This window comes from Somniosus microcephalus, chromosome 3 (assembly GCF_052327205.1).
Source record: "Somniosus microcephalus isolate GS21.2 chromosome 3, FLI_Smic_1.0, whole genome shotgun sequence".
Classification (NCBI taxonomy): Eukaryota; Metazoa; Chordata; class Chondrichthyes; order Squaliformes; family Somniosidae; genus Somniosus; species Somniosus microcephalus.
Genome location: NC_140989.1, coordinates 286,345,495 through 286,368,951, shown reverse-complemented (window position 1 = coordinate 286,368,951; position 23,457 = coordinate 286,345,495). Strand labels below are relative to the sequence as shown.

Genomic DNA, 23,457 nt, shown 5'->3' with positions numbered 1-23,457 from the left:
TTTTCTACTAGTAACCCCCTCAGTACTGCAGATGTGTTTACTTGTCTGGACAAGTTTGGGCTCCGGAGACCACCTCTTCCTGGTTTCTACATATAAGACACACCACAGATTGGCCTGGTCCCATCTCTTGATTGGCTGAAAAATAGCCTTTAAAGCTTTTTGCAGTCCGTGAACATGCAATCTTTCAACATTTTCTCTCATTTCCAAAACAACAAGTGGGATTCAGGAGAAGGAAGGTGAATGAAAAGTTTTAACTAGAAAAAAGGTTAGATATTATATCAAAGACTGATCCACTCTGTTTGCAATCTCGAAGTCCTGTTTAATCCTGAATTGAGTTTCAAACCAAATCCCCTCCTCAGAAAGACTGCCTACATTCACCTCCATGACATTGCCTGCCTCCAGCCCTCTGTTAGAATGTTGAAATCCATGCCTTTATCTCTGCTAGACTCATCTATTCCAGTGCTCTCCTGGCTGCCATCCTCTCCCCTCCCCTCCCCTCAACTCATCAAAAATTCTGCTGCCCATCTCATATCCTGCACCAAGTCTCATTCGCTCATCACCTCATGTCCTTTGCTGCTCCACATTGGCTCCTAGTCCCCCAGTGCTTCAAAATTCAAATTCTTCTCCTTGTGTTTAAATTCCACCATGGCCTCATTTCTCCCTATACCTGTAACCTCTTCCAGCCCTAGAACCCTAGGTTTATAATATTAAAGCCATTCCTGACGTTTAAGTAGTTTTATTACTATAACAATTTTTTTCAGCATTACAATGCATGAGCTGAAGTTACAGAAAACTAGTCAGTCCTGGCAAACTGAACCTACCTGCTTGAGGGTTAATCTCCAGTTTTGCATTTTTTACTAATTAAATAAATGGTATTTTCTCCACAGGCTTTCTTTGAGACAGCTAGCATGATGAGGCAAGTTTCTCACAAGCACATTGTACTCTTACATGGAGTTTGTGTTCGAGATCTGGAAAGTAAGTAACATTTTGTTTTGTAATTACCAGGGACAGGGTGACATAATTGGATAGTTCACTGTACTGTCAGCTCTGAAACTCGCTTTGAATCCAGTCCAGATTGATTAGGTGAAAGACCCCTCTCTTTTGTGTGCCACATGAAATCAATTTGAATTGGTCTTGACCCTGTTCTGCTGGGTGTTCATTCCAATGGCAGAAATTGGAACTAACTTGGTAATCTCACTCAGTGTCCACAAGTTAACCAGTGTGCAGAAATGTAAAAATGGCACAGTGGTGCTGTAGGGAGCATTCGTCTGTGTTTTGGCTAAGACAGATTCTTCGGGCAGAATAGAAAGGCTTTACCATGGATTTGACTTGTGCTATACTTAAACAGGGAGTGCTCAATGTTGGCATTCAGTGCCCAAAATGTAAATATGTTCCAATCCACAATAATTACATACCACATCTTGATGAACATAAAAAAGTATTTATTTTGAAAACTAAAATGTTTATTGAACACCTTTGTATCCAAACAATGATGCGCTTTTGGATGTAAGATTTTAATGTATGCTAATTATGATCTTAGATGTGTAGCAACACAAAATTATTGGCACAACTTGTCAGTTGGCAATCTGATTGTGGGCCACATTATACCGCCTCCAGGACTAATCTGGCACTGATTGAGTTTCACACTGGGTGCAGTATAATTGTAGCTCATGCAGATTCAAATGTTAAAAGTCCAGTGGTCTAACATTTTAAACTTTATTTTTTTCATCATTTTTAATGTTAGTGGAGAATTAATTGTCCTGTCAGCCGTTCACGCTGGTTACAACGGACTGATTTGTGTATCGTGTAGTGGTCCGAAAGGACTGAGCTGTGAGGATATGGAGTTCTAGCTCCTGCTAACGCTAGGGATGGGGAGGGGCAAATGGAGTGTATAAAGCAAAATTCAGAGATTGTGTGAAGAGAGAGAGACAGACAGAGATGGAAGGCTAAGTGCTACTGCAGTTGCTGATTTGTATCATTGTTACTAGTTATTATTAATTACAATGCGTTCAATGTATATAACTATGTTTGGAACTTTGTCAGGAAGAAGTTGAAGACCCTTTTATCTAATGCTTACTTTGGTCTTCACAGTGGGTAATAGGTCTGTTGTAATTGACTCTCGATATATCCCTTGGAGGGCAGTGGATCTGAAAAGTGGAAGAAGAAAGTAGATTAAACCTGTCCTTACTTGGTGGTTTGACTTTAAAAACATTGCAGAGCCTGCCAATGCAGTCACAATAGCTGCCTGTTTAAATATGTTCCTGTATCAGTCAGCTGCATGCAAGCTTGATTTCTTTTCCACTAAACGTGGCCATTTTCTCCATTAAAAGCTTTTTCAATGTCAGTTAAAAAGAAAAGGTTTAACATTAGAGCAATTATATTAGATCAATAGGCAATGTTTTGTTTTGAGGATTTGTCGTCCACTATATCCTTGCCTGGCTTAATGCATGCAAACATAAATGCATTAACTTCATTATCCTTGGGCGCAGTGTGATAGCAGAGGTAGCAGTATAACTAAGGTTTGTCAGCCTCACATTGCACTCCCAACGGTCTCAGACTATACCTGTAGTATAAGTGTGCGGCTCTGCATCAGTGCTCCTCTTTTATGTTGATTTCAGTGATTGATGACCGTTGTCGTCATCATTAAGAGTTTGTAGGGACCGGCTCCGTTTTTAAAGGGGCACCAATGATGGACTGTAAATTGTACAAATTTTATTTTAAAGAAAACTTATCAAATTAAAATTTGGTCCCGGGGTTGATGATGCACTCCAGTCTCTCCAATACCCACCAGTCGCAGAAGACCTCAAGCGTACCGGCGGACATCGCGTGCTCCCTCTCCAAGGACACCTGGGCGTGAACATAGCTGCGGAAGAGAGGCAGCTTAGCAACAGTTCGGGGTGGCCAGCAGACTTGGCCACTGTAGGAACAGAAACCTTGGTTTCAGAGTTTCATTATCATTCAGCTGCTTGGAACCTTCTGTACTAAACCGATCTAATCAGAAAAGATAATCTGCACCAGAATATTTTCTTGTAGCTAGATTGTTTGACTATTAATATCATTTCACCAGTTAAAGCAGGTGTTGAGTGTCCCAAAAAATCGCCCAACATCTGAGTCACCTATAATAGCCCCTAAAGCTTCTACTGAGCCACATAAAGAAAAAACGAAGCGGATGATAATCCTTGTGGAGAAGAGATCCGCCTTCTCTAGGAGGGCCAAAAGAAAAAGTATATTATACTAAACTGTCTGTAATTCCTGATGTTTAAAGTGAGATATCTATACGCTTCCTGATATCTATACACTTCCTGATATCTCCCCTTGTAATTATGGCTTGCTAGAGTTAGATTGGTGCAGATAGTTTGTAGCTGAATAAAGATTGCTGCCCTCTTTCATGATGTCACTGGAGCAGAGCTTAATGATGCTGTTTTCAGGTCACTTATGCTTAAATTGGCTTCTCTCAGGCTACCTCTAACCAGCTGTGTAAAACCTGGTTAACAAGAGGTAAATGAGAGACACGAATAAGTGCATATAAATCTTTCTTTAGGAAGTATAAGTGCCAATCAAATAATCAAAAAGGCTAATGGAATGCTGGCCTTTATAACTAGAGGACTAGACTACAAGGAGATAGTAGTTATGCTACAGCTATACAAAGCCCTGGTTACACCACACCTGGAGTACTGTGAGCAGTTCTGGGCACAACACCTTACGAAGGATGTATTGGCCTTGGAGGGAGTGCAGCGTAGGTTTATCAGAATGAAACCTGGTCTCCAGCCAAAGAGAGGGCAAACAGAGACAAGTATGACAGTGAGAATGCTAATTACATTTGCTTTTTAATTTTTCTAGATATCATGGTTGAAGAATTGGTTGAGTTTGGACCGCTTGATTTGTTTATGCATCGAAAGAGTGAACATCTTTCAAAGAGCACACCCTGGAAATTTCTGGTTGCTAAACAGCTGGCGAGTGCATTGAGCTATCTGGTAAGATTGCAATGTTCACTCTGTTAAAATGTATGTATGCTTGGGTACTGTAACATCTAAATTGCAATAAAGAGAAAGTATAGTCTAAATAATTCTGAGGACCAAAGGAAGCTGTAAGGGGATATTGATAAGATGATGGAATAGTCAAAAGGGTGTCAGATGGAATTCAATGTTAGTAACTGTGAGATGGTACATTTTGGTTTAAAAAAAAAAGTAAAAATATACTTTGACTGGGAGAAAGCTGGGTTATGTGGAAGAGCAGAGAGATTTTGGGGTTTCAGGTTCACAAGACCACAAGACATTAAAAGCAGCAACTCAAGTGGATAAGGCCATTAAAAAAGCTAATGGAATACTGGATTTTATGTCAAGAGGTATAGAATATAAAAGTTGAGATGTAATTGGTGAATCTGTATAAAACCTTAGACCACAGTTGGAGTACGGAGTACAGTTTTGGGCTCCACACTATAGGAAGGATGCTGAGGCAATAGTGAGGGTACAGTGCGGATTCACAAGGATGCTGCCTGGTATCAGGAAATACAAATACGAAGACTTGGAAAAATTGGTGGTGTTTTTGTTGGAGGAGATTACAGGGTGATTTAATAAGGAAGTTTAAAATTATGAAAGGATGGGATAGAGTACATAGAGACAGACTGTTATAGGTAATTGAGGGTTCGAGAGCAGGGAGTCATAAATATAAAATTACATGTAAGTGATATAGGACAGTGAGCAGGAGAAACTTTCCTACACCAGAAAGTTATGAGGCTGTGTAGTGCACTTCTTGAGTTATTGATTGAAGCAGAGACCATGCCAACTTTTAAGAATAGGTTATATAGGTGGTTGAGGAAAGGGGACTAAAGGGATATGGGAACAGGTTGGGAACATAGAAGGCAAACGACTGGTCGTGTGGAGGAAACACCAACATGGACTGGTTGGTCCTTGCTTCTGTGTTGTAATTTCTGTGTAATTAAATTGCCTGTTTAATCATAAATGATATAAAGAGAAATATTTGTACATTATTAGTCACTCTCAGTCATATCTTGTCCTATTTTATGCTTTAGACCTGTTGATTAAAGGAGGTCTGGGAGTAGCTATTTTATGTGGAACTGACTTATGATGTGACGTGATGTTTCACTTCAGTAATACTGTATATTGAACAAGACGGTGGGCTGCATGCAACAGCCTCTATTTATGCTTAGTGGGACGTGATGCTTCCTGTGCGTGTCTGTGGTGGGGGCAGCAAGCCAGGTTTGAATAGTAGAGATATGGGAGGGATGAATATTTTGCAGTGTTGTTTGATTGCCTTTGAGGACCAGAAAGTGTTTAATTCTATATAAAGATTAATTGGGTGAATTATACAAGATCACGTGGAAGGCCTGGACTTGATGGATTGAATGGCCTTTTCTCGTTTCATGATTTCTTACATAATTATCAATCCATGTGGAGATAAACTGATGCATTTACATTTAATCATTTTAAACATCTATTATTGAGCTAACATGGATAATTTTTGTGAACAGGAGGACAAGAATTTAGTGCATGGGAATGTATGTACAAAAAATATTTTGCTGGCAAGACAAGGGATTGAAAATGACGGCGGCCCATTCATCAAACTGAGTGACCCAGGAGTTCCCATAACGGTGCTGTCCAGAGAAGGTAATATTTCCAGAATTTTAGAAGCTTGGATGTAGAATTTCCTCAGTTTACAATTTTAGAGAAAAAGTGGACTTGCTGTGGAGTGTAAAGCAGGGAACACTGCTGTTTTAAAGCTAAAATTAACAGAGGAAAATATACCCCTTATTTACAATTTTGTAGACCAGTAGTTCCTCTCCTGTGAGTTTATTTGTGGGATAAAGACTGAAGCTAGGCTGAGTCTGCTGCATTGGGGTGTGAGGGAAGCAGAATTAGGTGGAGGCTGTAGGTTGGCATTGAGTCTTAAGGTGAGGCAGGGCCCCAAGTTGATGTCTAGGGGACTGGGTATGGGAGTGGCAGGTATGGGCACAGGTTCAGGGTGTGCCCGAGACCAAGGCTTAGCATGAGGATGGGCTTTCGGTTGGAAGGATAGGAAGAACATAAGAATTAGGAGCAGGATTACGGCCCTTCGAGCCTGTTCCTCCATTCAGTAAGATCATGGATGATTTTTGACCTCAACTCCACTTTCCCGCCTGATCCCCATATCCCTTGATTCCCCTAGAGTCCAAAAATCTATCTGTCTCAGCCTTGAATATACTCAAAGACTCAGCATCCACAGCCCTCTGGGGTAGAGAATTCCAAAGATTCACAACCCTCTGAGTGAAGAAATTCCTCATCTCAGTCCTAAAAATGGCCAACCCCTTATCCTAAGATTATGGCCCCTAGTTCTAGACTTTCCAGACAGGGTAAACAACCTCTCAGCATCTATCCTGTCAATCCCCCTCAGAATCTTCTATGTTTCAATGAGATCACTTCTTATTCTTTTAAACTCCAGAGAGTATAGGCCCAATCTACTCAATCTCTCCTCATGGGACAACCCTCACATCCCAGGGATCAATCTAGTGAACCTTTGTTGCACTGCTTCTAATGCAAGTATGTCCTTTCTCAGATAAGGAGACCAAAACTGTGCACAGTACTCCAGGTGTGGTCTCACCAAAGCCCTGTACAATTGTAGAAAGACTTCCTTACCCTTGTACTACAACCCTCTTGCAATAAAGGCCAACATTCTATTTGCCTTCCTAATTGCTTGCTGTACCTGCATGCTAACTTTCTGTGCTTCCTGTATGAGGACACCTAAATCCCTCTGAACACCAACATTTAATAGTTTTTCACCATTTAAAAAATATATCCTGCTGTTCTATTCTTCCTACCAAAGTGAATAACCTCACCAGAGTGAGTCCTATGACTCTGGAGGTAATGGAAAGCACTGAAGGTGACTCAGGACCTGTGGTCCCTTGTCTCTGTCATCAAAGCAAAAACAATGATTAGTCAATTCATTTTGCCATGGTGGTTGGCGTGAGTTAAAAGTAAAATTCTTTAGTTTGGAGTCGCAGTGCCCCTCACCAGCAACTGTGCCACTCACATTACATCATAGGACATGGATTACACCTGGTGCTCTCCATCCAAGCAGTTTCTAGTCTCAGCCCTGGAAGAGGAAGCACTGGACACGGGCCCAATTGGTGATATTATTTACTATAGATTAACTCCTGGTCTATGCCATTAGCTGAACTCCGCCCGGTCGGCAGTAGACTCATTACAATTGGCCTCAATGTCCCTGTGCTAAGGAGGACCAAAATGAGGCAGGATTCCAGCTCTTGATTAACAACCACTGCTTTAAAAGTGTCCATGTGTGGATATTGGTTGAGAATAGCATTGGGCTCAACTTCAAATTCCAATGTAGTTGAATAGCCTGACAATGCCCATTGTCTGGGCTCACACATTAAAAAGGCAATTTGAGGTACTTAAGAACAGCTGGCACCTGTGGAATCATACCCGAGAATGAGTCAGTGCTTTCAGAGGAGGGGAAAATCCCTTAAATCTGTATTAAATATGTAGACCATTTACCAGCTCCCTGATGCATATTACAACTAATTCAACAGTCTTCATCTTTAAGGAAAATTCTAGATTTTACAGGCTTTTAATTAGGGTTAGGAAGGAACTCTGTCGGAATACACTCTCCGGGTAATTCATAGCTTTTGTTTCTTACTGTTCTAGAACGTGTTGAGCGTATTCCATGGATTGCTCCAGAATGTGTAGAAGACTCCAAAAACTTAAGCATTGCTACAGACAAGTGGAGTTTTGGGACAACTCTGTGGGCCATCTGTTACAATGGAGAAGTGCCTCTAAAAGATCGGCGCCTGGCAGAGGTATGTAAATTGTAAATAACATATCATGTGCTCACACTCGCTTCTCTCTCCCTCTTTCTATCTATAAATATATATATTTAAGTCTGTGCCACTTGACTTCCTGTTGTCACATTTTTAGCACACTTTTTGTCAATCTTTTCCTTTATAAATTTCTATGTCCACATTGAGAATAGAAAGATCTGTGTAAACTTTATCACTTTGTGAAATCTAGCCACTGGGCTCTTTCAAAATGCTTCCTGCAATTTTTTTTTATACGCCATTTTTTTCGTCCATAGCTGAAATTTCTATGTTCAAAATAAGAGTTTAACTAAAATAAAATAAATACTTCTTTCACAAGAACAAGATTAAATTTATTGATTGAATTGCTTTTTGTGTCTTTTAATGCCTTTGTTAACGTTTCTAATTTTGGGAGGATTCAATCTATCCCAAAAGCCTGCAGTTGATCTTTTTGCCCAGAGAACTTCAGCTCAGAGTTTTTGAGCTGGAGTCTGAGGTGCAAACATTGCGGGGCAGGTTTGGGGAGAGTTTGGATTGTGCAGTCTGAGCGTGTGCAGTGTACATCATTTCCCAGGAGGCATCCAGTCAGTCAGCTGTACTGAGGATGGGTTTTCTCTTCAGCTTCTAGCAGTTTCTCAGCAAAGGTTTTTCAGAATCATTTGGGGGGTAAAAAGCTACAGGACAAATTTCAAAAGCTTTACTGAGATAAAATTCATATTGATGGTTTTTTTAAAAATATGTTTGTGTCAGTGAGACAGAAAAAGTGACATTGTTCCAATGACACTCCTGCTGTAACCTTTTGTTTTATCTTATACTAGCTGAAGTGCCCGGCGGTGCCGAGGCTTTTTCGAGGGCATGTTGTTGTTGGAAGAGAGAGAGAGAGAGCGACTGGGGGGAAGAGAGAGAGCGACTGGGGGGGAAGAGAGAGCGCGACTGGGGGGAAGAGAGAGAGCGACTGGGGGGAGGGGAGGGAGGGGAGGGGAGGGGGGGAAGAAGGGGAGAGGGAGGGCGGGGAAGGGAGGGAGGGAGGGGGGAAGGAAGGGAGGAAGGGGGGAAGGGAGGGCAGGGGAGGGGAAGGGAGGGCGGGGGGGGAGGGGAAGGGAGGGCGGGGGGGGGAGGGGAAGGGAGGGCAGGGGAGGGGAAGGGAGGGCGGGGGGGAGGAAGGGAGGGAGGGGGGGAAGGGAGGGCGCGGGGGGAGGGGAGGGGGGATGGAGGGTGGGGGGGAGGGAGGGCGGCGGGCGCCCCCCCCCCCCCGAGGGTCGCGACCCCCCCCCCCCCCCCCCGAGGGTCGCGACCCCCCCCCCCCCCCCCCCCCCCCCCCCCGAGGGTCGCGCCCCCCCCCCCCCCCCCCCGAGGTGAAGAGCGCCGATTGCGCGCGCAGCAGGAGCTGAGACGCGGCGTCTCTCTTGGCCAGCGGGCCCGGTTGCCAGGGCAACCGTGACGCTGACCAAGCCAGAGAGAGAGACGCCGCGTCTCAGCTGCTCCTGCTGCGCGCGCGGCCCCCCCCCCCCCCCCCCCCCCCCCCCGAGGGTCGCGGCCGCCCCCGCCCTCCCCCCGAGGTGAAGACCGCCGATTGCGGCTGTGCGAGACGTCTGGCGGGCCCGGTTGCCAGGGTAACGCTGGATGCTCAGCAAGCCCCGGCAGAGAGAGACGTCTCAGCTCCTGCGCGCGCACCCTAGCGGCGCTGGGCTGAGGCTCGGCCCTCCAGCCTTCGAGTGGGGCCGGGAGGTGCCTAGCTCGGGCGTGGGTGCGGAGGAGACGCCGAGGCTTCTCTGCCTACCTGGAAAAACGGGGAAAGGTAGGAAAATTAATGAGATTAGATAAGTTAATTACTTTCTAAATCATTTTTTAAAAAAACAGTGTGTTTTAAAAGCAACGTTTTTTTTTTAAGACGCAGAAAGCGGGAAAAAGAAAGGAAAAGTTTGGAATCAAGATGGCGGCGACTCACCTCGGTTCAGAACGATAAAGCCCGGCCACACGCGCACCGATTGGCCCGGCGGCACACGCCAGCAGCCCGGCGTACGATTGGTCGAGCTCGAGGTCACTCTGTCGCTAATGAGCGGATAATGAGATGCTAATGAGCGGAATGTTGAAGGTTTTTGGGATACCGCGGGCGCAATTTTAGCCCGGCCGAAACGTAAATACGCTTAAAACCGTCTCGGAAGCGTAAGCTTTCTTTGGAGGTAACGCGCGCGTAGGTACGCCCTGTAACTTTCGAGTGCATACCCGTAAGCACACGCGATGACAGACAGATAGACAGATAGACAGATAGAAAGACAGAATGACAGAAGTACCGATTTATATATATCGATAAACTTTGGAAAATGAAAGTGAGAGTGTGTGCACCTTTCTCTGTGTACTGTTACTTCAATTGTCAAAAAAAACCAGCTGAATTTTGAAGCTAATGACCTCACCTGTGCTTCATTAACAGTTAGAAAAGGTCAGTACTAATGAATTACACCCGTGACAGAGATTCCACCATCTGAAACAGAAGGGGAGAATGAGATGCTCATGCGGAGTAAAAGGCACATGCACACTAAAACGCGCGCACACAAAGTCGTCTTCTTTCATATGGTAGTAGCAAAGCAAATCAAATGTCAATATCTAAGTTGGATATTCAGGCCAAGCTTCCAGTGCAATGGCGTGGCTATCTTGTAGGCTGCCTGCAAATTTCCTCTGAGGGCAGTGCTCAATGATGTACTCCAGGGTCTGATTAGGGATGGCAGTGCAGGTGGTGTGCCGCAACTGCAGCATGTGGGAGTTTGTGGAGAGCACTGTGATCCCGGACAACCACGTTTGCAGTAAGTGCCTGCATCTTGAGGAACTTCAGCTTCGAGGCTTTGAGCTGGAGTCTGAGGTGCAGATATTGCGGGGCATCAGAGATGGGGAGTGTTACGTGGACACTTTGATCCAGGAGGCAGTCACACCCCTTAGGTTAGGTAGTGGTACAGGTCTGGTTAGTGGTCAGGGACAGGATGGTGTGACTGCAACTCAGGCAGGTAAGGGGACCCCAGGTGCAGTGCTGGAGGAGCCTCAACCTTTGCCCTTGTCCAACAAGTATGAGGTTCTTGCTGCCTGTGTGGATGAGGGAAAAGCCTGCAGGATGGATGAGCAAGTTGACCATGGCACCATGGTGCAGGAGGCCATTCAAGTGGGGGGAGTGAAAGGGAATGTAGTTGTGGTAGGGCACAGTATAGTCAGGGGGATAGTTACTGTTCTCTGCAGCCACGACCGAGAGTTCTGAAGGTTGTACGATAGCAAAATACTGCAGATGTTGGAAATCCGAAATAACAACAGAAAATGCTGGAAAAACTCAGCAAGTCAGGCAACATCCGTGGAGAGAAATTTGAGTTGACGTTTCGGGTTCTAGTTCTAGTTCCTTTTCTCTCCAGTTTTGAAGAAGGGTCAAACCCGAAACGTCAACTCAAATTTCTCTCCACGGATGTTGCCTGACTTGCTGAGTTTTTCCAGCATTTTCTGTTGTTAGTTCTGAAGGTTGTGTTGCCTGCCCGGTGCCAGGGTTAAAGACATCTCATGGCTGGAGAAGAACTTGGAGGGGGAGGATCCAGTTGTCGTTGTCCACGTAGGAACCAACGACATAGGTAGAACTAGGGATGAGGTTCTGCTGAGGAAGTTTGAGGAGCTAGGATCCAAATTAAAAAGCAGAACCTCAAAGGTAATAATCTTTGGATTGTTACCTGAGCCACATGCAAATTGGCATAGGGACAAACAGGTTAGAGGTTTAAATGCGTGGCTGAAAGAGTGGTGTGGGAGGAAGGGATTTCAGTTCATGGGGCACTGGCACCAGTACTGGGGAAAGAGGGAGCTGTTCTGTTGGGATGGGCTCCACTTAAACCAGGCTGGGGGACCAGTGTCCTGGTGAACTGAATAACTAGGGCAGTAGACAGGGCTTTAAACTAATGAAGGGGGGGTGGGAGGATTCAGGAAAGAGTAAATTTAAAAGCAGTGAGAGAAATGTCAAGGCTCTTGAGCAGAGTAGAGTTTTGGGTAAAAATAAGCAGAGTGGGTCAGGAAGGGACGGAGAGTAACAAAGGTAATAAGGCATCAGTGACTCAGGTGACATCAGGGAAAAATAGAAATAAGTCAAAGCTAAAGGCATTATATCTGAGTGCGCAAAGCAATCGCAACAAAATAGATGAACTAATAGTACAGATAGAAATTAACAGGTTTGATCTAATAGCCATAACGGAGAGTGGTTGCAAAGTGGCCAAGGTTGGGAACTAAATATTCCAGGATACATAAACTTTTTAGAAGAGATAGGTAAAATTGAAAAGGAGGAGGAGTAGCCCTGATAATAAAGGATGATATAAAGAAATAGAGAGAAAGGATCTTGGCAAGAAGTAGAATCAGTTTGGGTGGAGCTAAGAAACAGCAAGGCGCAGATACCATTGGTGGGAGTTGTTTATAGGCCCCCAAACGGTAGTTGTAATGTAGGGCAGAGTATAAATCAGGAAATTAGAGATGCATGTAACAAGGGTAATCCATTAATCATGTGGGACTTTAATCTACATATAGACTGGGCAACCAAATTTGCAGTAATAGTGTGGAGGATGAATTCATGGACTGTATGCAAGATAGTTTTCTAGATCAGTATGTTGAGGAACCAACTAGGTTATTTTAGATCTTGTATTGTGCAATGAGAAAGGGTTCATTAATAACCTTGTAGTAAAGGGGCCTTTAGGAAAGAGTGACCATAATATGATAGAATTTTATATTGAGTTTGAAAGTGATTTAGTTAAATCCGAAACTAGGGTCTTAAATCTAAACAAAGCAAACTATGTTGGCTATGGTAGAACTACATTAAAAGGTATGATGGTAGAGAAGCAACGGCTAGCATTTAAAGAATTAATACATACTTTACAACAAATATACATTCCTTTAACGTACAAAACCCCCACAGGAAAAGTGGTCCAACTGTGGGTAACAAGAGAAGTTAAAGATAGTATTAGATCAAAGGAAGAGGCTTATAGTGTTGCCAAAGAGTAATAAGCCTGAGAATTGGGAGGATTTTAGAATTCAGTAAATGAGGACCAAGAAATTGATAAAGAAAAGGAAAATAGAATATGAGAGTAAACTAGCGAGAGACATAAAAACAGGCAGTAAAAGCTTCTATAGGTATGTAAAAAGGAAAAGATTAGCAAAAGTAAACGTGGGTCCCTTACAGGCTGAGACATGAGAAATTATAATGGGGAATAAGGAAATGGCTGGGAAATTAAATAAATACTTTGGGCTCGATTTTGCCAGGCCCAAGGAGGCGGGATTGGAGGCATGTGCGGTGGTAAAATGGCGGGTGGGCCCGATCCCGCCTCTGAGCAATTTTCCCAAATGTGTGTTTTCTGACCCCGTTTCCATCCCGCCTCCAAGAGGCGGGATAAGCCCTTAAGGCCCTTAACAACCAGTTAAGTGCCTCTATAATCCCATTACATAAGAACATAAGAAATAGGAGCAGGAGTAGGCCATACGGCCCCTCGGGCCTGCTCCGCCATTCAATAGGATCATGGCTGATCTGAATCTAGACTCGCGTCCACTTCCCTGCCCTCTCCCCGTAACCCCTAATTACCTTATCTGCTAGGAAAATGTCTATCTCCATTTTAAATTTATTTAATGTTGCAGCTTCCACAGCTCTCTGGGGTAGCAAATTCCATAGATTTACTACCCTCTGAGTGAAGAAGTTTCTCCTCATCTCAGTTTTGAAAGGGCAGCCCCTTATTATAAGATTATGCCCCCTAGTTCTAGTCTCATCCATCAGTGGAAACATCCTCACCGCATCCACCCGATCAAGCCCCCTCACAATCTTATATGTTTCGATAAGATCGCCTCTCATTCTTCTGAACTCCAATGAGTAGAGGCCCAACCTACTCAACCTTTCCTCATACGTCAGCCCCCTCATCTCTGGAATCAACCGAGTGAACCTTCTCTGAACCGCCTCGAGAGCAAGTATATCTTAAATATGGAAACCAAAACTGCACGCAGTATTCCAGGTGTGGCCTCACCAATACCCTGTATAACTGCAGCAAGACTTCCCTGTTTTTATACTCCATCCCCCTTGCAATAAAAGCCAAGATTCCATTGACCTTCCTGATCACCTGCTGCACCTGCATACTAACTTTTTGGGAGTACGTCCTGCACGTCTCCTCTGGAACACGCCAGTGAATCCTGGCGGCCTCAAGTGGACTGCTTACTAACAGCTGCAACTCCACCATTAAAAAGGAGTTTTCTGCAATCATCATTTGCAGGTGGCAGAAGTTTGTTGTCTCAGGTTTGGGGGAACTTTTAGCAGGCATACCCATTGTCGTGAAAGTTTGGAGCCTGACGCCCATCTCCAGTGTGACCTCCTGGGAAACCCCTCTCGCCACCTTGACTGAGCGCTTTCTCAACTGAGGCATATACCAGAAGCATGGGAACCATTTATTTCCTTTCCTCCTGGACATCAAATTCGGACGAAGACCAGCCGTTGCAGCAGCAGAACCATGAACAACAGCACCACCAACAGCAGCAGCAACAACAATAGGAGCGCCAAGCTGCTGCTCACCCACCTGAAGCTGCACAAGCCAGAAGGCGCCAGAGCATGACCACATTGCTGCCCAGGATGCAAGGGACGCACTCATCTTGGCCAGATTTGCTTAGCCTGCACAATCAAACACTTTTGCCTCGCACCTCCTTATCAGATCATCGACAATGGCCAAGAACCTGCGGATTCCTATCACTCTGACCACCATTGCAAGTCGCCCTAAGCCCTCAATGTGGAAGTCCCATTAGCGAAATGACACACGCCACAACTGCAACAGTTTGCCATCAGAATTTTTTATGACAAGCAACTGATGGTTTTTCAAAATTAAACACAACATTACACCCAAGTGATTACGGTAGCCAGCCTTACCATGGAGGTAGTCATCCTTGCCAAGGAGGTTGCCATCCTTTCCATGGTGATGCGTTCATGCGCCAACGCCTCCACAAAGGCTCTGCTCATGTTAGGGATGGACTCCTTCATTCGCTCCACACTCGCAGTGACCCTGGAGACACAACCTTCCAGAGACTCCTGCACCTCTTCCTGGAGTTCCAGCACCGCTCTTCTTCTGGATGGACCCGGAGGCAGAGGGTTGACATGCAGCTGAGCCGAGCTGGCAGAGTCCTGCGCCCTTCGACTAGGACCCTCCACTGCTGTCCCTGTCACCACCATGTGCTGATGCTCACTTGTGAGCTGTGATACACCAGGTGACAACACTGCACTATCGCGCGAAGGTACCACCGAGGTGCGAATGTCTGTGCTGGTGCTGGGTGCGCTGAATTCTGCTGACGCTGCGCCCTCAGAGGTTGCAGCTTCCCCTGAGGATTCTGGAGGCTCCGGCTGTTCCTCCTGGATAGTGGGGACGGGGGCTTTCGATGGTCCTGTGGGGGAGTAAAGGAAAGAGTCAGGGATGTGAGGCCAAGTTACATGCACATTGAATATTGCAGATGATAAGTCAATCTGTTAGAGCATCAGAATCATTATCAGTGACTCATGCAATGTCAATGAGAGAGATGATAAACTATTCTGTCACCAGCTTGCTCTGATGCACCCGTCTGTCCGTCCCCTACTTGCGCATTCTCCTCCACTCCCACGATCTCCAGGGCCGCCTCCTCCCAGGGGGTGAGCTGGGCTACTGAGGATGGCCCTCCTCCTGTCCTCGCTCTTTCCCTCTTATTGTGAGGCTCTCTTTTCCTGCAATGAGGGAGACAAGTGGAGTTTGAGTGAGAATGAAGGAATGAGTGTAGAGAATCCATATCATTGATGATTAGAAGGAGACAAAGATGGAGTGAGGTGGCAAGACCAAGGGCCCTCCCTGTGTGTTGTAAGTTGTTTTCATAGCATCACAGCGATGGGGAGTGTGAGGGCTGCACAGTTGAATAGTTAGGTGAATGTGACCATAGAGAGGGAATGGGTAAGGGAGCATGGATGTCAGTGTCAAGTGGGATGTGGAGGAAGAGGTTGTCAAAGCTGAGTGCTGGTGAGGAGAGGCAATGGGTATCAGATTGAGGGTGATGGGAAAGTCATACTCACTTTTCCAGTGCGCAGAAGGTCATGAAACCTCTTCCTGCACTGCAGCCAGGTTCTGCGGCACATAGTCAAAGAGTTGACCTCCTAGGCCACTTGCATCCACACAGCTTTTGTCTGCTGGGGAGGCTTCTTCCTCCCTGAGGAAGGGAAGAGCACCTCCTTATTTCCTCTTGCTCCCTCCACCAGAGCTTGCAGGGTGGCGTCATCGAACCTTGGTGCAGACTTTGGCCTACTGCTGGACATATTGGCTGGAGGAATCTATCACAGCAAAAGGCATAAGGTTTGCAGTCTGCAGAAGAAGCAAGGCTGCTTGCAGGCCTTAAATCCAGCAGCATTGATGACGTCATCGGAGGCGACTTTCAGGATGGAAAGACTAAGTGGGCCAGGGGTTCCCACACGCTGGAAATCAATTGCCCAATTAGGGGGAAATCGCATATTTTTCTCACATCAAATTGGAGTCGGGTGGCTAACACGAAAAGTGGCTGACACGCCCCCAGCCCACCCCAGTGGCAAAATCAAGCCCTTTGTGTCTGTCTTCACGGAAGAAAACGCAAAAAATTTCCCGGAAATAGTGGAAAACCAAAGGCTCTAGCAAGAATGAGGAACTGAAAGAAATTTAGTATTAGTAAAAAAATAGTACTGGAGAAATTAATGGGACTGAAAGCCGATAAATCCCCTGGACCTGATGACCTACATCCTAGGGTTTTAAAAGAGGTGGCGATAGAGATAGTGGGTGCATTGGATGTCATTTTCCAAAATTCCATAGATTCTGGAACAGTTCCCATGGATTGGAAGGTAGCAAATGTAACCCCACTATTTAATAAAGGAGGGAGAAAGAAAACGGGGAACTACAGGCCAGTTAGCCTGACATCAGTAGTACGGAAAATGTTAGAATCTATTATAAGGACGTGGTAACAGGGCACTTAGAAAATAATAATAGGATTGGGCAGAGTGAACACTAATTTATGAAAGGGAAATCATTTTTGACAAATTTGTTAGAGTTTTTTGAGGTTCTAACTAGCAGAATAGATAAGGGGGAACCAGTGGATGTGGTGTATTTGGATTTTCAGAAGACATTCTATAAGGTGCCACACGAGGTTATTAAACAAAATTAGGGCTCATGGGATTGGACTGAGCATGGATTGAGGATTGGTTAACAGACAGATAACAGAGAGTAGGAATAAACGGGTCATTTTCAGGTTGGCAGGCTGTAACTAATGGGGTACCGCAAAGATCAGTGTTTGGGCCTCAGCAATTCACAATCTACATCAATGATTTGGATGAGTTGACCAAAAGTAATGTATCCAAGTTTGCTGATGATACAAAGCTGGGTGGGAATGTAAGTTGTGAGGAGGCTGCAAGGAGGCTTCAAGGGGATATAGACAGGCTAAGTGAGTGGGCAAATGGAATAGAAATGTGAAGTTATCCACTTTGGTAGGAAAAATAGAAAAGCAGAGTATTTTTTAAATGGTGAGAGATTGGGAAATGTTGGTGTTCAGAGGGACCTGGATGACCTTGTACACGAATCACTGAACGTTAACATCCAGGTAAAGCAAGCAATTAGGAAAGCAAATGGTATGTCGGCCTTTATTACAAGAGGATTTGAATATAAGAGTAAAGACGTCTTACTGCAATTATATAGGGCCCTGGTGACACCACACCTGGAGTATTGTGTACAGTTTTGGTCTCCTTACCTAAGTAAGGATATACTTGCCGTAGAGGGAGTGCAACGAAGGTTCACCAGACTGGTTCTTGGGATGGGGGGATTGTCCCATGAGGACAGATTGAGTAGACTAGGCCTATATTCTCTGGAGTTTAGAAGAATGAGAGGTGATCAGGGCTTGACAGGGTAGATGCAGGGAGGATGTTTCCCCTGGCTGGGGAGTCTAGAACCAGGGGTCACAGTCTCTGAATAAGGGGTCGGCCATTTAGGACTGAGATGAGGAGAAATTTCTTCACTGAGGGTGGTGAATCTTTGGAATTCTCTACCCCAGAGGGCTGTGGATGCTCAGTCATTAAGTATATTCAAGGCAAAGATCGATATATTTTTGAATATTAACGGAATCAAGGGATATAGGGATAGTGCAGGCAAGTGGAGATGAGGTAGAAGATCAGCCATGATCTTATTGAATGGCGGAGCAGGCTCGAAGGGCCAAATGGCCTACTCCTGCTCCTATTTCTTATGTCCACAGTTGCATGATGGGGATGCTTTAATCTTCCATCTATGGAGAAGGTGGCAGCATCTACCATGACTAGTTCTGAGGTAGTTGATGGTTGTCCACTGTTTGCGAGGAAGGTTTGATCCTTCAGGTTGTACTGTGGGGTCTTCTATAAAGAATCCATTCCGTATGTCGTAGTTCTTCCAAGCATTTCGCCATTGGTCATCAAGGCTGAGGGGAGATCGCTGAAGGGCTTCGGCGACGGTCCAAGATGGCCTACTAGATTTGGGATGGGTTGGTGGTAGGTTGTTCAAGTCGGCCTGGATCGGCATGTCTTTGCTGGTGTAGCGGTTGTATTCTCTGGAGACTGCATATTCACGTCATAGGTGTGGCGGTGCGATGTTTGCTAGCACGGGCAGCCAAGGTGTTGGTGTCAATAAAAGTAAAATACACAGAGACACACAATAAAACACGCAGACTGACACGTGCACAGACACACACACACAGATGGGCAGTTTATTTCCTTTTTAAAATTGAATTTTGAAAGCAAATAAAGCCTCTTTGTGGGAAACATACAGGAAGGTAGCATGGGGGTAGGGTGTGAGGAAGGAAACTGGTTAACGCATACAATTTGGAGTCTATCTGTGCGTTTAAAAATAAGAGAGGCCCCATCCATTTTAACTGGGGGTTACTACAGCTTTGGTAACTATATACAAGCCTAAAAGGAGCAAATTCTTTTTTTGTCATATTGGTCTTCCTCAGACTTCCTTTCTCCTACAATCTCCAGACTTCTAAAACTCAAGATTGGCATCAGCTAACTTATTTATCTAATTTTCTCTCCATCTCTCTTTGGTGGTGTCCTGCACTGTGGGCCTTAGTCTTTTACTTAAAACGTGTAATGTACATTTTACAATAAAATGTTTTTCTGTTTGTTTATGACACAGAAAGAGAGATTCTATGAGACTCGGTGTAAGCTAACCCCACCATCCTCCTGTAAGGAACTGGCTGAGCTAATGCAACAGTGCATGACCTACAATCCACCCGAGCGACCATTCTTCAGGGCCATCATGAGAGAGATCAATAAACTGCAAGAGCAGAGTAAGAGACTGCAATGTCAAAGAATTTTGCTGCATATAACCAAAAGTAACTGTTTCTATGTAAGCCAGCAGTGCACATAGTATGGCCTGGGGACATTTGAAGGCCTGTCTCCCTTTCACCTGGGGCCCTTAGTACACGTGTTACTCCAAGTGCCCCTGGGCTTCCTCTCATGGCCTGCCTTGTATTTTGGATGTTGACTGAGCTGAAATTCAGTGCTGTTTCTGCTACTTTTCCTATTCTGTAGCAAAGGAAGGCAGTGGAATTCTATTAGGGGGCACAATTATCTTATCTTCCATACAACAAATGAAAAGGCACTATCAAAACAGAACTGCTTTGAAGAACTATTGGTCCTATAGGTTTTTCTTGTTCCTGTATAAAAGTGCTTGTCCTTGGCCTGGTAATTACCTGGTAATTATAATCAGGTCACTTTGAATCACAGGCACAGACACACATTCCGTCACTCAAGTGTCCTATTTTTAAGCATGTTTGAAACTTGCCCTTGAGCAGAATATTGCTTGGGATTGAGGAAGTCAACACAGTTATGGGCACCACCATAAAGAAACTAAAGGAAACAAATAACCTTAGTCTACTTTAAAATGTTGTTTTTACTAATTTTACATTTGTTTCAAAACTTTCTTTTTTAATGTTTATGGTCAGATCCAAATATAGTTCCGGAAGATAAACCCAGAGCAGAAATTGATCCAACTCACTTTGAAAAAAGATTCCTCCGAAGGATACGGGATCTGGGTGAGGTAAGCAACTGGTTTTGTTTGCATGTGATTTAGCACACTGCACTTAGAGATAGTGATTTTTTTAAGTTACTGAGAAACTTGCGTGAAGGTTCAAACACCATGCCAAGGTTGACCAGGATAGGAGAGAAGGCAAATTAAGTATTAATTAGCTGATGCAAAATTTGGGCTTTAGCTGCCTATAGATTTGTAGGCGGAAGGGAAGACGTAAGCAGTTCCACAGTTTCGAGGTGTAGGAAAAGAACAACTATGGGGGGAATATTAACCTAAAAAAAGGGTTAAAAATCTGAATCCCGACCAGAACCTGCCTCCAACCCACCTCCAGTTTTAACGGAAGCGGGGCGGGCAGCCAACCTGCTCCCAGGAGGCGGGGTGCCTATTTAAGTATTATAATGAGGCAGGCGTGCCTCAGATTTAACCAGTATTTTAAATTTAACTGTGGCCGGTCAGGTTTATTACACAAACCTCCTGGATCCAGCATCTTGCCTAACCCACCCCCCACGATCAGAAATGCCCCCCATGAGGCCTCCAAACACTTTCACCACCGCCCCACCCTCCCAAGCCTCCGATCAACTTCCTGGCCTCCCTCTTTCCTCCCCCCCACCCCCCCCACCCCAGCGACGCTCTTCTGCCCCCCACTGATGTTGTCTACCTTCCCCTTGCCACCCCCCTCTTTCTCTCCGCCCCCCCCCCCCCCCAACGGTCCTCCGGCCCTCATGCGATGAGCCCCTGGCACCCATGTGATCCTCTTCTGGCCCCCACGCAATCCCTCCCTCCCTCCCTCCTCCCTGCGGTCTAATGCTGCAGGCCTACCTGCCCGCAGCCAGCCAGCCTCTCCATCTGGCTGACTGCGGGCAGGAAACTGAGGTTTCAAATGCAAATCAGGCCCTGCCGTTAAATTTGGCAGGGTCTGTGGGAAACTCATACTCCTGGATTTTCCGACCGCTTCTGAGCACAACCGCCACCCCCCCCCCCACCAGTATTAAAATTTAGGCCTATGATTCGGTGAAATGAATCCTGATTTTATTGAGTTAATTTGCTTCGAGAAGAGAATGGATTATGTAGATATAAGCAGGTTATTTACCTTGGCCCGTCAGAACGTAAATACAATGTTAACAAACCTTAACCAACTCTTGAGATCAGAAGGATCTTTTCTCTCAAAAATACACATATAGATTAGACTCTCATTTAAAGCAATGTTGAATAATGCCTTTTGAAAAGAGCTGATTAAATATCTGGTTGGGAACAGCATTAAGAGTTAACAGCAACAAGTAACAGAGATGATTGAATGCTGTGTGGGAAATGATCAAGTCCAAGGTACTTTCAAAGGAAGGCAATCAATAAAGGACGTGTTAGATAGGTATTCTGGAATGTTGCTTGATTTACCTTTGGGAGCAGGGAGTAAAGTTTGCAGAATCGTTTCTCAAACGATCAGATTGGTTAGGTAGAGTCCATAATAGAACAGGAATTGTACATGGCGTGTGAAAGGAATGAGCTTGATGGATCGAATGGCTTTTTCGCATGTAATAATTAGAGTTATTAAAACTGGTCACAATGTACAGTTGCGTTGTGTTGTAATATTTTAATCAAATTGACTTGTTTTAAGTTATTTAGCAGCAAAAATTGTAGAATATAAATGCCCCAGTCACAAAGATCATGAGATTTGGTCACAGGGCTCCTTCTTTAAATTCATTTGCCTCAGTTTGATGATATCTGTTGATTCTTAGATTGCCTCTCAGACAGAGCCTGATTTAATCCCTAACTGGACAAAGGGAGCCTTTTGACTGATTTGATTTCCAAATAAATGTTTATTTCAAGAACTGAAAATTGGTGAATTACTTCAAATTTATAACATATATGATCATTGGAGGAAAATACTGGTCATATTCTTGGTTCCAATCACTGTAGAATTGACTAACCATTAGAAGTTATGCAGTTAAGCATAAATGTGATTGACCCAAAGATGGATGCTTGGTTAATTTTGGACAAAGCTGCATGATTCCAACCGAAATTTTGTGTTCCAGCCATTACCCTCCTTTGGGGGAAAAGGGCCAGTGAGAACTAGTATTGCTTGAATTAATTCTTACAAAATAGCATTGACAGTTGTAATGGAGAAATCTATGGCCAAGATCGTTCTATCCTTAAGTGAGGCAAGGAACTCAAAAAGGGATTTTTAAAAAAATGTTGATTGAAAGGAAAAGGTGGGACCAAGGTGGTCTGTCATGCCTTCCATGTGATGTTCCATTTAGCAGCTTGGTAAAGAACTGAGAGGATAGTCGGCTGGCTGAGATTTGAACTCGGATTCAGAGGACAGTGCCCTTACCTTGGAGCTCCTTGACCACCCTGACTTGGAATAAACTGTTCAGTAAAATATTGGTTGTTTCAGTGAAGTTGGCGATTTGGTAACTGCTGCTCTTTTTTTAAATTTCACAAGGGCCACTTTGGAAAAGTTGAGCTCTGTCGCTATGACCCAGAGGGTGACAACACAGGGGAACTTGTTGCTGTCAAATCATTGAAACCAGATAGCAGTGAAGAACACAAAGCAGATCTCAAGAGAGAAGTTGAAATTCTAAAGACCCTCTATCATGAAAATATCGTTAAGTATAAAGGAATATGCACCGAGGAAGGTAATTCCCCATTTCTTGATATTTTTGGCATGTTTTCTACAATGTAGAATTTAAACAAAATGGATTCTGTAAAGAATAATCATGTGTTTTTGTACTAAGTCTGGCTTGAGCTTCCCTGAATGCTCACTTGGTAAATGTAGTCCATGGTATGATAATGAACCCTACAGACCATTGAGTTCCCAGGTTCAATCACCAGGCTGCATTCAATTAGCTGATCTAATCTGGGAAAGCTGTGAGAGTTCTACAATTGGTGCCAGTGATCTTGTGCTAAGGAGGTAGAATGAGCAGCCAGAATTCCCGAGTGCTATCTAGTGACCCTTGCTGGAAGCTGTGTGTAGAGTTTGGGTGAGTGTAGGATTGGGATCAGCTGCAATGCTCCTCATGGACATACACAGAATAACTACTTGGTTCAGGTACTGGCAGACTGCTGATCTGTACCACAGCAACAGTCATTGTCTTCAGGAGCGTGGGAAGAATTTTTGTAATTTGTCCCTTGCTTTCTGACAATATAAAGGTCATTGGTGGCCATGCCATCAGCTGCCTAGGCCTTAAGCTCTGGAATTCCCTCCCTAAACCTCTCTTCTTTAAAACCTACCTCTTTGACCAAGTACCTGACCTAATATCTCCTTATGTGGCTCAGTTTTACTATGTTAAAGGCACTCTAGAAATGAAAGTTTTTGTTGTTGTTTCTAGAATCTTTCGGGGAGAATCTTTAAACTATAACTGTAAAAAATCATTTAATCCTGTAAATTGCATTTGCCTACAATGAATCACTGAATACTTTGTTTGGAAAAGCTGTATTTAACTTTTGTCCTCCTTTGTCATTAGTCCATACCACATTACCTTTTTTAAGCATATAAATTCTCCCTAAGACATGCACTGACTGACTGAGGGCAGGTGTCATGTTCCCAAGTCTCTGTCAGTGCTGCTCAGAAAAGGTCCCCTTGGAAGTGTACAC

At 44.4% G+C, this 23,457-nt stretch overlaps 1 protein-coding gene across 3 annotated transcripts in view; it reads left to right on the top strand.

Moving 5' to 3' along the window:
• The window catches only part of jak1 (Janus kinase 1), a 175,067-nt gene that overhangs the window by 123,438 nt on the left and 28,172 nt on the right, over positions 1–23,457 (top strand). For all 3 annotated transcript variants that reach the window (XM_085982698.1, XM_085982699.1, XM_085982700.1), the window contains exons 13-19: positions 888–975; positions 3,841–3,974; positions 5,492–5,627; positions 7,659–7,810; positions 18,970–19,123; positions 19,781–19,875; positions 22,307–22,499. In XM_085982698.1, coding sequence (XP_085838824.1) covers positions 888–975; positions 3,841–3,974; positions 5,492–5,627; positions 7,659–7,810; positions 18,970–19,123; positions 19,781–19,875; positions 22,307–22,499 — 952 coding nt within the window. The remainder of the gene's footprint in view (positions 1–887; positions 976–3,840; positions 3,975–5,491; positions 5,628–7,658; positions 7,811–18,969; positions 19,124–19,780; positions 19,876–22,306; positions 22,500–23,457) is intronic.